This window comes from Crinia signifera, chromosome 11, assembly GCF_055691185.1.
Source record: "Crinia signifera chromosome 11, ASM5569118v1, whole genome shotgun sequence".
Taxonomy (NCBI): domain Eukaryota; kingdom Metazoa; phylum Chordata; class Amphibia; order Anura; family Myobatrachidae; genus Crinia; species Crinia signifera.
The window spans coordinates 103,145,851-103,159,365 of NC_139227.1; the positions used below are offsets into that span (position 1 = coordinate 103,145,851).

The window sequence follows — 13,515 nt, forward strand, 5'->3', positions numbered from 1 at the left end:
AAAAACATTACATGGACATACATAAATACAAGTGTACGCTACTATAGCACTCAGGTTCTCCAAACAATTGCAAGAATACTATTAGTTTAGTGGAGATGAGATGAGGTGCAGAGCTTGGCAGGGTGGAGAGGTCACATAGTTGGAGAATCTACCGTTCTAGTCATGCAAAATGGCCATACGCTTACCCCCACCTATGTGTTGGAAGAACCCACTCCACAGCAGAGTTGCCTACCCTCCTGCATTCTGCAGGAGACTCCCTGAAATAACAGCAATCTCCCTCTCTCCCTCATTAGTCTAGCAATCTCCCTCATGTCACCTAGCCCACATTACAGTTACATTTTTTGAGGAAAAAGGAATGAGAGACAGATACATTTACAATGAATCATCAGCACCATTTCCCAGCATATAGTAACTCTTACTAACTGCTTTGGGGCTCATCTACATTTGGATATAAGTCATTTTACAAGACTTCTAGGTGCCACGTTCACAATCTCTTTTCACAATCTCTCCATATAAAGGAACTAGCCACGCCCTTTGGGAGGAGCATGACTACTACCAACTATAATCTCCCTGAAACTACTTTTCAAAAGTAGGCAAGTATACGCTTACCCCACCTATGTGTTGGAAGAACCCACTCCACAGGCCATCTGCCCATGTATCAGATAATATTTGTGGCTAATTCTCAGAAAACACAATTAGTTTTAGCTGCATATATTAAGTATCACCTGAATGTATGTAGGAGGGACCTCAGCCGGGATCCCTCCTGCTCCGCCGATAGCCACATCCCCCATAGGTTACTATGGCGGGGCAAAGCGGTCAGCACGGGTCAACGCAGAAAGATCAGCACCCCGTGAAGCAGATCGCAGAAGAGAAAGGATCACACATTGCAATATGATCCTGTGCGGTAGAGCCTGCCCAGATCACATTGCATATGCGATCCAATAATAAATGTACCGGTTAGTAACAAACCTTGGTGTGAGATAAATTGGAGAGAAATAAAGGGGAAGATGTAATAAAGCATCCAGAGATAAAGTAGCAGCCAACCTCCTCCTAAATGTAATTTTTCAATCACAACATGTAACATGACATTTAAGAGCTGATTGGCTGGAAGTTTATCTAGCTCCAATTTATCTCCTTTCAAGGCTTAGTACCCAGACTCCAAAGCATCAACCAACCAGCTCCTGTCATTTGCCAAACTCATCCTGTAATATGGCAGTTGGGAGCGGATTGGCTGGTACATTATCTCTCGCCAAGGCTTAGTAAATAGACATTTCCCAATGTACGCCGGTGCGCCATGGACACAGTGGTGCACCATGGAAATATACACCATTGCGCCATAGATATATATACGCCACTATCACGCCATGGAACATAACTGTGTTATACCGGAGCACTCAGAGCGACCTCCTGCCTGTTAGTCCAGCCAACACCCACTGCAGTAGCGCTCAGAGGGTTACGTGTACGGTATTTGTCACTGCAGTATCGCTCACAGGGTTACGTGTACGGTATCTGTGAGGCAGGAGGTGATGTTTGGCTCCCGCGTACCTCTCTGCAAGTATACACCACATCATCTGGGTTTTGCAATAATGGGTTGGGGGATGTAGGCGGTTTATCGGAGCAGCTTATGGTGGAACATATGAAGCGTGTGCAGCTGTTTATAATCCAGAGTTGATCTCAGAATTACTGCACAGGAGAGAGCACAGGGTCATGACGCAACAGGGAATATATATATGTATCAGTAATGGAAGCCAACTCCTCCTGTGCGCAGGAATTCCTGCCAGTTATACGCACAGGCTAAGGCTAGAATAGAACAAAAGGTTTTTTTGTTTTTTTTCATTTGGAAGGAAGCGGATTTATTGGTGATTTACAAGGCCGGGACCCGGAACAGACGGTAAGACGGGTAACTGCAGGTAATGCACTTATATGGGAGAGTTAAAATACCAAACTGGTGAAATCACTGCACAAGCCTCTACAGCAGTGCTGTGGTTACTGGTCTGGTAACGGGCAGCAAGAAGTTACAACGGGCAGCAAGCAGTCACCAGGCGAAAAAAATGGCACAGATTCCCCTTTCAGTATTCAATCACCATTTTTTTAGTACATCTTCGCCCATGCCTTAACAGCAAACTGCAGACACGAATTCCACAAAACCACATGAATTTGCAGCAATTTCGCAAATACAAGCGGGGTTCCAGACGAAAAATCAGCACTGGGATGAAATAGGGCAAAAACTTCTGGTTTTTCACCTGGTGAATATTTTGGCCGGGATTGAATATGGGCTATATAGTCTATGAGCCTGCTGCAGGCAGAATGAGCACCAATTCTTTTAGAGAGACCCCTCTGTACGCAGCGCTCCGTGTGGAGTGGGTGCACCTAGTCAGGGGGGCGGTGCACGCTTTTTTGGAACCCTATGCAAAAGTCGGCTTACTGCTCCCACCAACACCCACTAATACTGACTTTCCGGAACCTCAGGAGAACGTGTGGAGGTGGCGACTTAGAAGTTCAACACCTATCGTGTGCATTAAGTTCAACAAGGACGTCTTTCTCAAAGTCACATGACATGACGGGGAGGGACCCCGTGAGAGGGGCAGGCTCGCTCTGTGCAAACTAGCACGGGGAGTTGTTGTAGTTTAGCGAATCCTCGCTAAACTACACCCAGGTCTGAATCAGGTTCTGAGTTTGAGTTTTCTTTTGACGCCATTAATTGTTGTGGAGACATTTTCATTTTGTTTAGTGCATTTTTTATTGTTTACAATCTGCAGGTGCAACACTTGCTGCAGCGGTAAATGGAGATTAGTTGGCGACTAAGTGCTCTGTTATATATAGCATCAGACATACGAGAAGGCGGAACACCAGGCTGCGAGAGGGGACAGAAAGCGCAGTCTGTAATTGTACAGAATTCTACTTAACTGTGCTAATGACCAGTGTTCTGTAATAGGGCGACCCTGGGGATGTCCTATGAGACGTCCCGCAGACCCTATCGGTGGCCGGCGGTGTCAGTGACAAGTAGCAGGTACCTATACAACACCTGGAGGCACAGTGTAATATATAACCGATTCTGGATCATACTGGCCATTATTACCAGCCGGGAACGCAGCCATGTGCGGAATCTGTTATCTCAGCCGCTAGTATTGTTTGGACATTAGTCTACAATCACTCACAAGCAGTTCTGCTGACAGTGGGGAATTGGGGCATGGGAAGGGGGCACTGAGTGGGCTTCTGAGCCTGCCCCCCTTCCCCATGTAATTACCCAGCCTGATAAACGGAGCATTTCCTGTAGGTAATTATCGCTGGGACTAACGACCTCCAGAGTCATTGAAACTCTGGTAATAAGCTCAGGGTTTGTAAACAGGTTTCATTGCAGCTCCCATAAAGTGACACTAATCAGCCATTGGAGCAGGATGGTAGTACCCATAGTGCACTGGGCCCCGCCGCCTTTGACATAAAGGAATACGATCATTGGGTCTACAGCAAGTTGGTCGACAGTCATTAGGTCAACGCCAGGTTAGGTGGACATGGGGAAAGGTCAACATGGTTCTAGATCGACATGGGGACAAGGTCGACATGGGTTTAGGTCAACCTTTTGACTGTCAACCTAAACACTGTCGACCAAATGCGTGTGTCCACCTATTGACCGGTCGACCTTGTCCCATGTCGACCTAATGACTGACCACCAACTTGCTGTAGACTAAACGATTTCAACCCGACATAACTAGGATATCAGTAGAACTGGACCCTGGTGCAGCAGGACCATGAATGTGCAGAGGATTTCAGGACAGGCTGGCGAGGCAGAAAGGGCATTATAGCGGCCCAGCTAAATTTTCTTGTTAAATACGGTGACTAAAGATTTTCTATAGCTGGGATAAGCGGCGACAGAAAATGTCAGCAAACACCTATATATATATATATATATATATATATATATATATATATATATATATAGATATATAAGAAGAACACTTTGGAAGGAGAGAGGCAGCGGGGAGGGGGTGGGAGAATGGGGGTGGGTTGGAGGTCCGCTGTAAACACAGCACTATAAACCTCTCCAGCCCCATAGAGTGTATGATAACAAAGCCTTTAGTACACAAATGACTAACAGACTGGCCCTGAAATATCTGTCTGGCCGGAGCAGTCGCCTGCGTCTCGTTAGACCGGTATATTGCGCGAGCTGTGACTAGGTGAGAATGTGATGTGTCTGATCGCATGATATGACATAACATAGCCTGAAGCTGCGCTATCACTGGGGCAGGCCCGCGGCGGCCAGCGACGTGATCCGACAGCTGCGCTATCACTTGGGGGCTCTGAGACCGATATACAGCTATAATGATGCCTGATCCTCACTGAGGGTCTCCCTCAGAGGTGGGAATAGCGGCATTCTCAGCTGAGTAATCACACGCAGCGTAACTGCTAACGCCGCAGCCGCCCACCACCACGCATGAATGGGTATACATTAGGTCGACACATGAAATATGCAGACATGGCTAAGGGCGACACAAGCATTAGGTTGACAATGGAAAGGTCGACAGGAGTTTTTCACATTTATTTTTGTCCCAAATTGCATGGACCGCGTCCCCTTGCTTGGCTCGTATGAAATAGCGCCTGTCGGCACAAGTCGGCTCAAAAAAAGTGAAAAACTCATGTCGACCTTTTGACTGTTCAACTTCCAATTGTCGAACTAATGCTTCCGACCCTGTCGACCTTAGCCATGTCAACCTAAGTGTCTACCTAAGCCCTGTCAACATTCAGTGGTCAACCTAATGTAGATCAACCTTCATAGTATTCCCCTAGAATCCCCAGACTTAATAAGAAATGCCCGGCTGCCAAATATCCATGTAAACGCCCCTCTGACACCTCCGCTCCCACTCTCTCCTGGTAGGGGCGCGTTTATTGACCCAAGTCAGTGACTCGCACATGCGGCCTCCCGCCCGTAGGAGGTGACAGTCCGCATGATACCAGATACAGAACAGATACAATGACTGTGAGATTATCACACACAGCTGGGAACACCGTCACCGCCAGGTCACACAGGGGTGTGACTGTGTATTCTGAGTGTGAGAAAGGGCCCCGAAGCGGACTATAGACTCCGACAGGTCGCTTGTTCACACTATCAGCGGTTATCTTATAACTAATGATTTCTATGTGTCTGCTGAGTATTAACCATTAGAGTCACTCACTCTGCATCAGTCCCAGGATGTCCCAGATTGGTCTAGGCCAGGGCCAGCATGGTGGTGTAGTGGTTAGCACTACCGACTCACAGCACTGAGGCCAAGAGCTATAAACAGAACCAAGAAATTATATGTGTTGAGTTTGTATGTGCTCTTGCATGCGTTTCCAACTATTTCACAAACACAGGGACTGATGCAAATGACTGAAATATACCCTGTAGGACACTGAGATATAAGTCTGCACTATATATATATATATATATACTAGGTGATTCATTGCGCCCTACAGGCGCTCTTCACACCGGCGTAAGGGGCTGCGCCCCCTTAATTTGTGAACGTTTGCATATGAGACATATGGTTAGAATTGTATGTAAGATGCCTGTATTGCAACTTGAGTTATAGGTGAAATGTGTTAAATAGAGAGCATATGATGTGGAAGGGGGTGTGTATTGTTTTGTTTAATTAAAAAGCGGTTACAGAGTAAGATGTACATTGACAGTGTGGAGGGTACAGTGACATTTGTGGGTGGGGGGGGGGGGCTGTGTGTGCGCGTTGTTTAGGTGTGTGTGTGTGCAATAGTATAGTAGGGTGTTTTTGAGTCAGCGTCTCCCCACTGGCGGAGGTCACGACACAGGAAAACAGGAGACTTGGTAGTGATAGGGGTGTGTGGGCATAAGGGGGACTAAAGAGGAGGGTGGGGGACACTGTGCAGCTTCTGCCAGTGGGTGAGGGTCCAGCGTGGCAGCACAGGAGTACAGGACGGTGGCCCTGAGTCAGTGTCTCCTCCTACTGGGTGGGAGTTAGGGTGCATGAGAGCAGGAGGCTGGGTGGTAAAGCATGATAGGGGAATGTGGGCAACACAGGGTGAGCGGGTACCCACTGGCGGAAGTTACGGGGCAGGAGAACAGGAGGCAGGGCAGTGATAGAGGTGTGTGGGCATGAGGGGTAGTAAAGGTTTTTGGCTGTTGCAGAGTAGGGATGGGCATTGGTGCGGACGCCATCGATGGTTGGCATTGATGGCGATTTTGCACCATGCCATCGATAGTAGTAACATATTACTTAGATAACCATCGATTGTTGTAGCTATCGATGGTCATCCATTATATCTGACTGAACAGGCCGTGGGTCAATCAGAACTCGGTGGCAGGACTTCCGGGTGTGGGGGTGCGGAGCTATGCTCCGTGTCCCGGCACCTTAAAAAAATTTGAAACTTGATCGGTTCTCCTTTGCCATTGATGTAGGGAAACCATCTGGTCCTCCCACATTGATGGCAAAAGTATTCAACATCGGCCATAAACCATCGATGATTTGAAATCATTGATGGTCGATGGGCATCCCTAGAACTGGAGGAGGTTGGGGGACAGTATGCAGCTCCCGGCAGTGGGTGAGCGTCTCCTCACACTGGGAGGGAGTAACGGGGTGTATAAGAGCAGGAGGCTGTATAATAGTGGTATGTGGGCAAGACATTGATAAAAGTTGTGGCGCTGGTGCAGAGGACCGTGGGGACACTTCTGGCAGTGGGGTCAGGGAGGTCTGCAAATTGCGGGAGGGGGTGCGGGGATCTGCGATTAGCAGGAGGGGCGGTGGTCTGCAAATGGCGGGAGGGGGCATGGGGGGGCCTTGAATTGCTGGAAGGGGGGTCCGCAAATTGCGGGAGGGGGGTTGTGGGGGTCAGTGAATTGCGGGAGGGGAGGTTGTGGGGGTCCGTGAATCGCAGGAGGGACTCGGGGGGTGCTGTGAATGAATGAAGGGAGGGGGGGGCGCAGGGGTCATGAATTGTGAATGGTGGGGGGTGTGTCACGGGGGGTCACGTATCGCGGGAGGGGGCGTGGGAGGTGCCGTGGGGGTCCGTGAATCGCGGGAGGGGGTCCGCAAATCGCAGGAGGGGGCTAGGGTCCGCAAATCACGGGAGGGGGGCGCCGTGAATCGCTGGAGGGGGGTTGTGGGGGGGTGCCGTGAATCGCGGGAGGGCGCTGCGAATCGCGGGAGGGCGCCGCGAATCGAGGGAGGGGTCGCGGGTGTTCCGCGAATCGCGCCCGCGGGGGGGGGTCCCGCGAATCGCGGGAGGGGTCCCGCGAATGGGGGGGGGGGTCGCAGGGTGTGCCGTGAATTGCGGGAGGGTGGGGGGTGGCGGGGGTCCCGCGAATCACGGGAGTCGCGGGGGACCCGTGAATCGTGGGGGGGGGGCTCGCAGGGGGCCCGCGAATTGCGGGAGGGGGGTCGGTTTGCTGGCAGGGGGAGAGAGGGGGGGGTGGTGCGGGAGTAATAGTTGATGGTGTCTGTGGAGTAATGGTAGACGGTGGGCGTGTACTGTAGCCCTGGTTGGGCGGGGGGAGGTCATGTCAAGGGGGTGGGGTGTGTAGAACGTTATACACATAGAACACTTTTCCCTGGGGGGGCGGGTTTGTGTATCCTGCTGGGCGGGAACGTTATTTACACAGGGGATGAGTGACAGATCTGGCTAAATATATAAGAAATAGGTTCGCCATTCAGAGAGGACACAGCAGGCAGTTTTCAGTATTTGTGTATTTAATCGCATACAAGCCACAAATCCACTTTACAACAAACAAGGCTTCATATAAACAATAGAAGAAAGGTACTTTGCCAAACAGCGCTCCATGCGGCAACGCCTTAGAGCAATGGCGGTCCAAGTCCCTGGTGCTAAAACACTTATGCCTACTAACTGGCCCCTACCAGGCACCAGCGCAATGAGCAGCAAACTGAACAAGGTTTAAATCTCTTCTACTGCAATCAGCCAAGTTCTCACTTGTGCAGGTCTGAAAACCTAGACCAGAGCCTTGTGTTTGGGAGCCCACCCATCTCTAATAATAATAATAATGTTATGTTAGATTTGTATCACTTCTATCTGTATATATTCCAGTCCTACACCGTCCGGCAGGACTCTAAGCCCATCCATAGTCCATATATAGGGCCTGATTTAGAGTTGATCGCTGATCAGCGATTTGTCCGATTGAGGGATTATCGGATGACCGTGCATGCCTATGAGAATATGCTATATGCTCTATAGATTGCAAGCTTGCGAGCAAGGCCCTCATACCGTTTGACTGTCTGTAAATACCCTGTTTGTTGGATCACTGTCTCTTTTTGTAAAGCGCAACGGAATATGCTGCGCTATATAAGAAACTGTTAAAAATTATAAATAAATATGCTGCGCTATATAAGAAATAATCTGTAGTATTAATCTGTAGTATACTGCAACATGACGCCATATGCTGTACTCCCCTATACCGCTATATGCGTCCCTTTCCCATACTACCGCTTTGCAGGCTGACAAATATTATGGCCCTTATTCTGGTTGGTGCGGCCAGAGCCGCACACGGGGCTCCGGCCGCACAAACCAATCCCCGCCCACCCTACGGATCGCCACGGCCGTCCGTACACGGACGGCTGGCGATCCGCATAAAAATGGTGGAGGCTACGCCTCCACCATGGTGGGAGCTGCCCCCTGCATTCGATGGTCGTCGACCATCGAAGGCAGGTCCGCACGCCGCGGCAGCTCCCGCAAGCTGAGACCACACGGACAATCGTCCGTGTGGTAGCTTGTATGGGGGCTGAAAGCTGACATCCGGCGACGTCAGCTTTCCGCCCCCATGAGTTGCGTCATGGCCTCATTACCATGCATACGCCCCGCGTTTGCATGGGAAAGCCCATGAAACGCGGGGCGTACACATAGGGAAATGAGGGCATGATGCCTCTCACGCCCCTATACGCCCCCTTTGCGGCGGACGAAATACGTCTGCGGCGAAGGGGGCTGCACATGCGCAGATTCACCTCTGCGCATGTGCAGAGTAAAAACATCGGCGGTACGGCCGCACGCGGGCCGTACCGATCCGATTAGAATAAGGGCCTATGTGTGGATGAGTGACAGATCTGTCCCGTATGACTCGATGGGGTGTTGTGGTAATTAGGACAGTTCTCTAGTAACTGGAAGAGGACCAATCACAGCAGAGTAATCCGGTATGCTCTCACTACAAACAAATGGAATGGCGCAGTGCCACCAGTGGCGTATTTCCTGCACCAATAACGTAGCAGTGGATCAGTCACTGACTCTATGGTGGCGGATGGCGTACTTGCATCAATCCTAGAAGCCAATGCACGGTATGTGACATTTCCACCAACAACTCTGCGACCGGTGTGAACGGTTCTGACCACCATTGTATATAACCCACTGGGAGGCCTTTGAAACTACATCCGTAACTTTGAGAACTGACGTTACGGAGATCAAAGGTCAAAAACTGCACAAAACACATTCTCCTGGTTGTGAATCGGATCGACCAGACCTAACAAGTCGGAGGCTCCTAATCTGCCCCAGTGTCCTAAAAGCAACTGGCATGCTGGAACTTGTAGTTCTAGTACATCTGTGGAGCCTTAGGCTGCCCTCCTATTACTCCTCACCTATAATCCCCATCCGCTGCTGTAGGTTTCTCTGACCTCTGATGCAATCATTTATCAGCAGTCAGCGAGGAATTTACAGCTACGCGGGGAATGACCAGTTAAGGCCTGTTCTAATAATAGCACTGTTCTCAGGGCAACAATGGGTGCGCTATAGGCCAGCAGACACACACACACACACACACTGCACAGCGTCACAATCGCGCAATGACACTTCGCATCACTGTGGCGCGACTGGACCTGGGGGGTTCTATGCTTAGAGGTGGGGAATTTACTAAGATGGGAGTTCTGTTGAAGACGTTATTCTCTCTGAAGATGGGATGTTGCCCATTGCAACCAATCAGATTCTACTACTTATTTATTTAGCACCTTCTAGAAAATAGTAGATAGACTCGTGGTTGCTAAGAGCAACACCCCATCTTCCATAGAACTCCCAGACAATCTGTTATGACGGACGAGCCGTTTGCAGCTGCTATGCTGTTAATAATATTGTTGCATAATAACGTGACAATATAAGTCATTTCCTCGGTCCAGGCTATAGATAGCAACTGAAGGTTGACATTAAGCTACATAAACACAGATAACGAACATATGGACTTTTCAAAGTCCGTCTGAGGATCACAGGGAGGAAAGAATCCCATCTAGAACGTATCACCAGTGATCTGCACCAGAGGGGCAATGTGAGGTAGATCTGACTGCAGCATGAGTGGATTATGAAGGAAAAAAATCTGATTGCTTATAATGCTTATTGATCATGTAGCGGCACGGTGCTCTGGAACAAGTGAGGTTCGCTCAGATTGTAAAAAGGGGTTCTATTGCATTGTAACCTGGGTTTTGGGTAACTTCTGTAAGTCTTAGTAAGGCACATGCCTTGTAGCAGACTGTATGGTCCACGTGTAATGACAGCCGAGTCTTATGTATGCGGATAGAGCCTGGGTTAATATTAAAGTACAAACTGGCAGTTAATCAGGTGCTGCCCTTTTTGTTGTTGTATGACCGCTGCTGGCTAGGAATGTCCTCTTCTTTTACAAATCTACTGGGTCAATAGCTGACGGCAATGGCTTGTAAAGGCAAGAGACTAAACAAATCATATGAAGGGATCAGCAATTCAAGAAATATTTGCTGAAAATCAGAATACTAAATTAACATATGATACCCGACATCTATGTCTGAAATCACCTGGGGAAAACTCAGAAACACACTGCTGATGTAAATTGGCATACGTCTTGTGAATAATGGACACTGATTAGTAACAGATCAACAGAATTAACTGCACTGCAATAATTAAGAGTCATTGCTAAAGATAGTCTACCAAAATGGGAGTACGGTCAAGTTGCAGCAACAGGATTTTCTGAGACTTTAACGGGCAATTTCAGGCAGAGAAGCGATTTCAGTTTTCAGGGGTTATGACAGTAAAATCGCATTAACCATGAAGATGGTGAGCTTCTGAGATCTGCGTCCATCTCTGAAACAGGCCCCATGTTCATGACCATTTTCTGCAAATTTAACCTGTAGTCATAGTTCCTTTATTTCAAGCAGTCCCACTGGTATATAAATACAATTTTTATTAATAACCTATAGCAGAGGTTCTCAAACTCGGTCCTCAGGACCCCACACAGTTCATGTTTTCCAGGTCACCCGGCAAGTGCACAGGTGCATTCATTACTCAGTGACACATTTAAAAAGTTCCACATTATTTACTTGTGATTCTGTGAGACGACCTGCAAAACATGCACTGTGTGGGGTCCTGAAGACCGAGTTTGAGAACCTGTGGTCTATAGAATCCCCGGTTCAATGCAATGGCCCGTTGTAAGGTCAGTCATTCCTTTTAAGCACAAACAAAGACTTTAATTAGCCCATTTGAAGTGCATCCCTATGCAAATCGCATTATTGCATATCATGTAGCAGATTTCTGTGGATATAACTGTACTGTACATAATTCAATGAATCAATTGGATCTGAATGAACATGGACTGTGGTAATATCCTTAGTCCTTTGTACAGGTTACAGAGAGAGACGGAAATCTCACCTGTCAGCGTCTCCTTGTCCACCAGACGTATTGCGCTGAAGGGTTTCCCGCACAGCTGCCATGCCGTCAGGTAGCCGGTTCAGTCTTCGGGTGTAGAGACTCAGCCCCCCGTCTGTCATATACCTGAGACGAAGCAGGGAAATCATGTCAGCATTACAGCACCTCTCATGTTATACTACAGATTGTACCGGCGTGTATAAAACACGGCGCAGCAATGCACAGGAAAGTGACACTTGTTATCACACAGGATCACATACAACACTGCGGCCATATGATATTTATAGTGATTATTCAGAGTCACATGGACCCCAGTTATTTGCCTTTCAAACAGACCTGCCTGTGCTCAGAATCAGGCATGCATTACCCCATATAACACGTGTTTCCCTATAGCGATGACATCATATATAGCCAGCAGTAGGGAATGCGTTACTCCATATAACACACGTTTTCCTATAGCGATGACATCATATATAGCCAGCAGTAGGGAATGCGTTACTCCATATAACACGTTTCCCTAAAGCTATGACAATATATATACCCAGCAGCAGGACATGTGTCACTCTATATAACACACGTTTCACTACAGCGATGACATCATATATAGCCAGCAGTAGGGAATGCGTTACTCCTTATAACACACGTTTTCCTATAGCGATGACATCATATACAGCCAGCAGTAGGGAATGCAATAGTTCATATAACACACGTTTTCCTAAAGGGATGACATTATGTATACCCAGCAGTAGGGAATGTGTCACTCCATATAATATACATGTTTTCCTATAGCAATGACATCATATATAGCCAGCAGTAGGGAATGTGTTACTCCATATACAGTAACACACGTTTTCCTATAGCGATGACATCATATATAGCCAGCAGTAGGGAATGCGTTACTCCATATAACACATGTTTCCCTATAGCGATGACATCATGTATAGCCAGCAGTAGGGAATGTGTCACTCCATATAACAAATATTTTCCTAAAGCGATGACATCATATATAGCCAGCAGTAGGGAATGCAATAGTCCATATAACACACGTTTTCCTAAAGGGATGACATCATATATACCCAGCAGCAGGACATGCGTTACTCCATATAACACACGTTTCCCTAAAGCGATGACATCATATATACCCAGCAGCAGGACATGCGTTACTCCATATAACACATGTTTCCCTATAGCGATGACATCATGTATAGCCAGCAGTAGGGAATGTGTCACTCCATATAACACATATTTTCCTAAAGCGATGACATCATATATAGCCAGCAGTAGGGAATGCAATAGTCCATATAACACACGTTTTCCTAAAGGGATGACATCATATATACCCAGCAGTAGGGAATGCGTTACTCTATATAACACATGTTTTCCTATAGCGATGACATCATATATAGCCAGCAGTAGGGAATGCATTTCTCCATATAACACACGTTTTCCTAAAGCGATGACATCATATATAGCCAGCAGTAGGGAATGCAATAGTCCATATAACACACGTTTTCCTAAAGGGATGACATCATATATACCCAGCAGTAGGGAATGCGTTACTCCACAGTGCCAGATTAAGCCTTTGGGGGGCCCGGGGTACTTTAGACCGGGGGGCCCCCTTGCACTTGTCATTACTGGCCGCACACTGCATGGGAGAAAATTATACTGTCAAAACACAGAGTAAACTTGGTTAATGGTTAACTGCAGGGGATATATATATATATATATATATATATATATATATATATATATATATATACACACACACACACACACACACACACACACACACACACACACCACATGAAAAGCCTGTGTTTGTCCCTCTGCCCCTTACTCTGGAGGAGACCTCACAGTCCTATTGCTGCCTCTGATTAAAAACCCTCCCATGACTAAGCTGCTGCTGCTGTTCTC

The 13,515-nt window shown here is 47.8% G+C and overlaps 1 protein-coding gene across 4 annotated transcripts in view; it reads right to left on the reverse strand.

Annotated features, from left to right (window-relative positions):
* Window positions 1-13,515, reverse strand: part of NAV2 (neuron navigator 2) — a 426,783-nt gene that overhangs the window by 49,590 nt on the left and 363,678 nt on the right. For all 4 annotated transcript variants that reach the window (XM_083164058.1, XM_083164057.1, XM_083164056.1 and 1 more), the window contains one exon: window positions 11,605-11,727. In XM_083164058.1, the coding sequence (XP_083020184.1) occupies window positions 11,605-11,727 (123 nt within the window). The remainder of the gene's footprint in view (window positions 1-11,604; window positions 11,728-13,515) is intronic.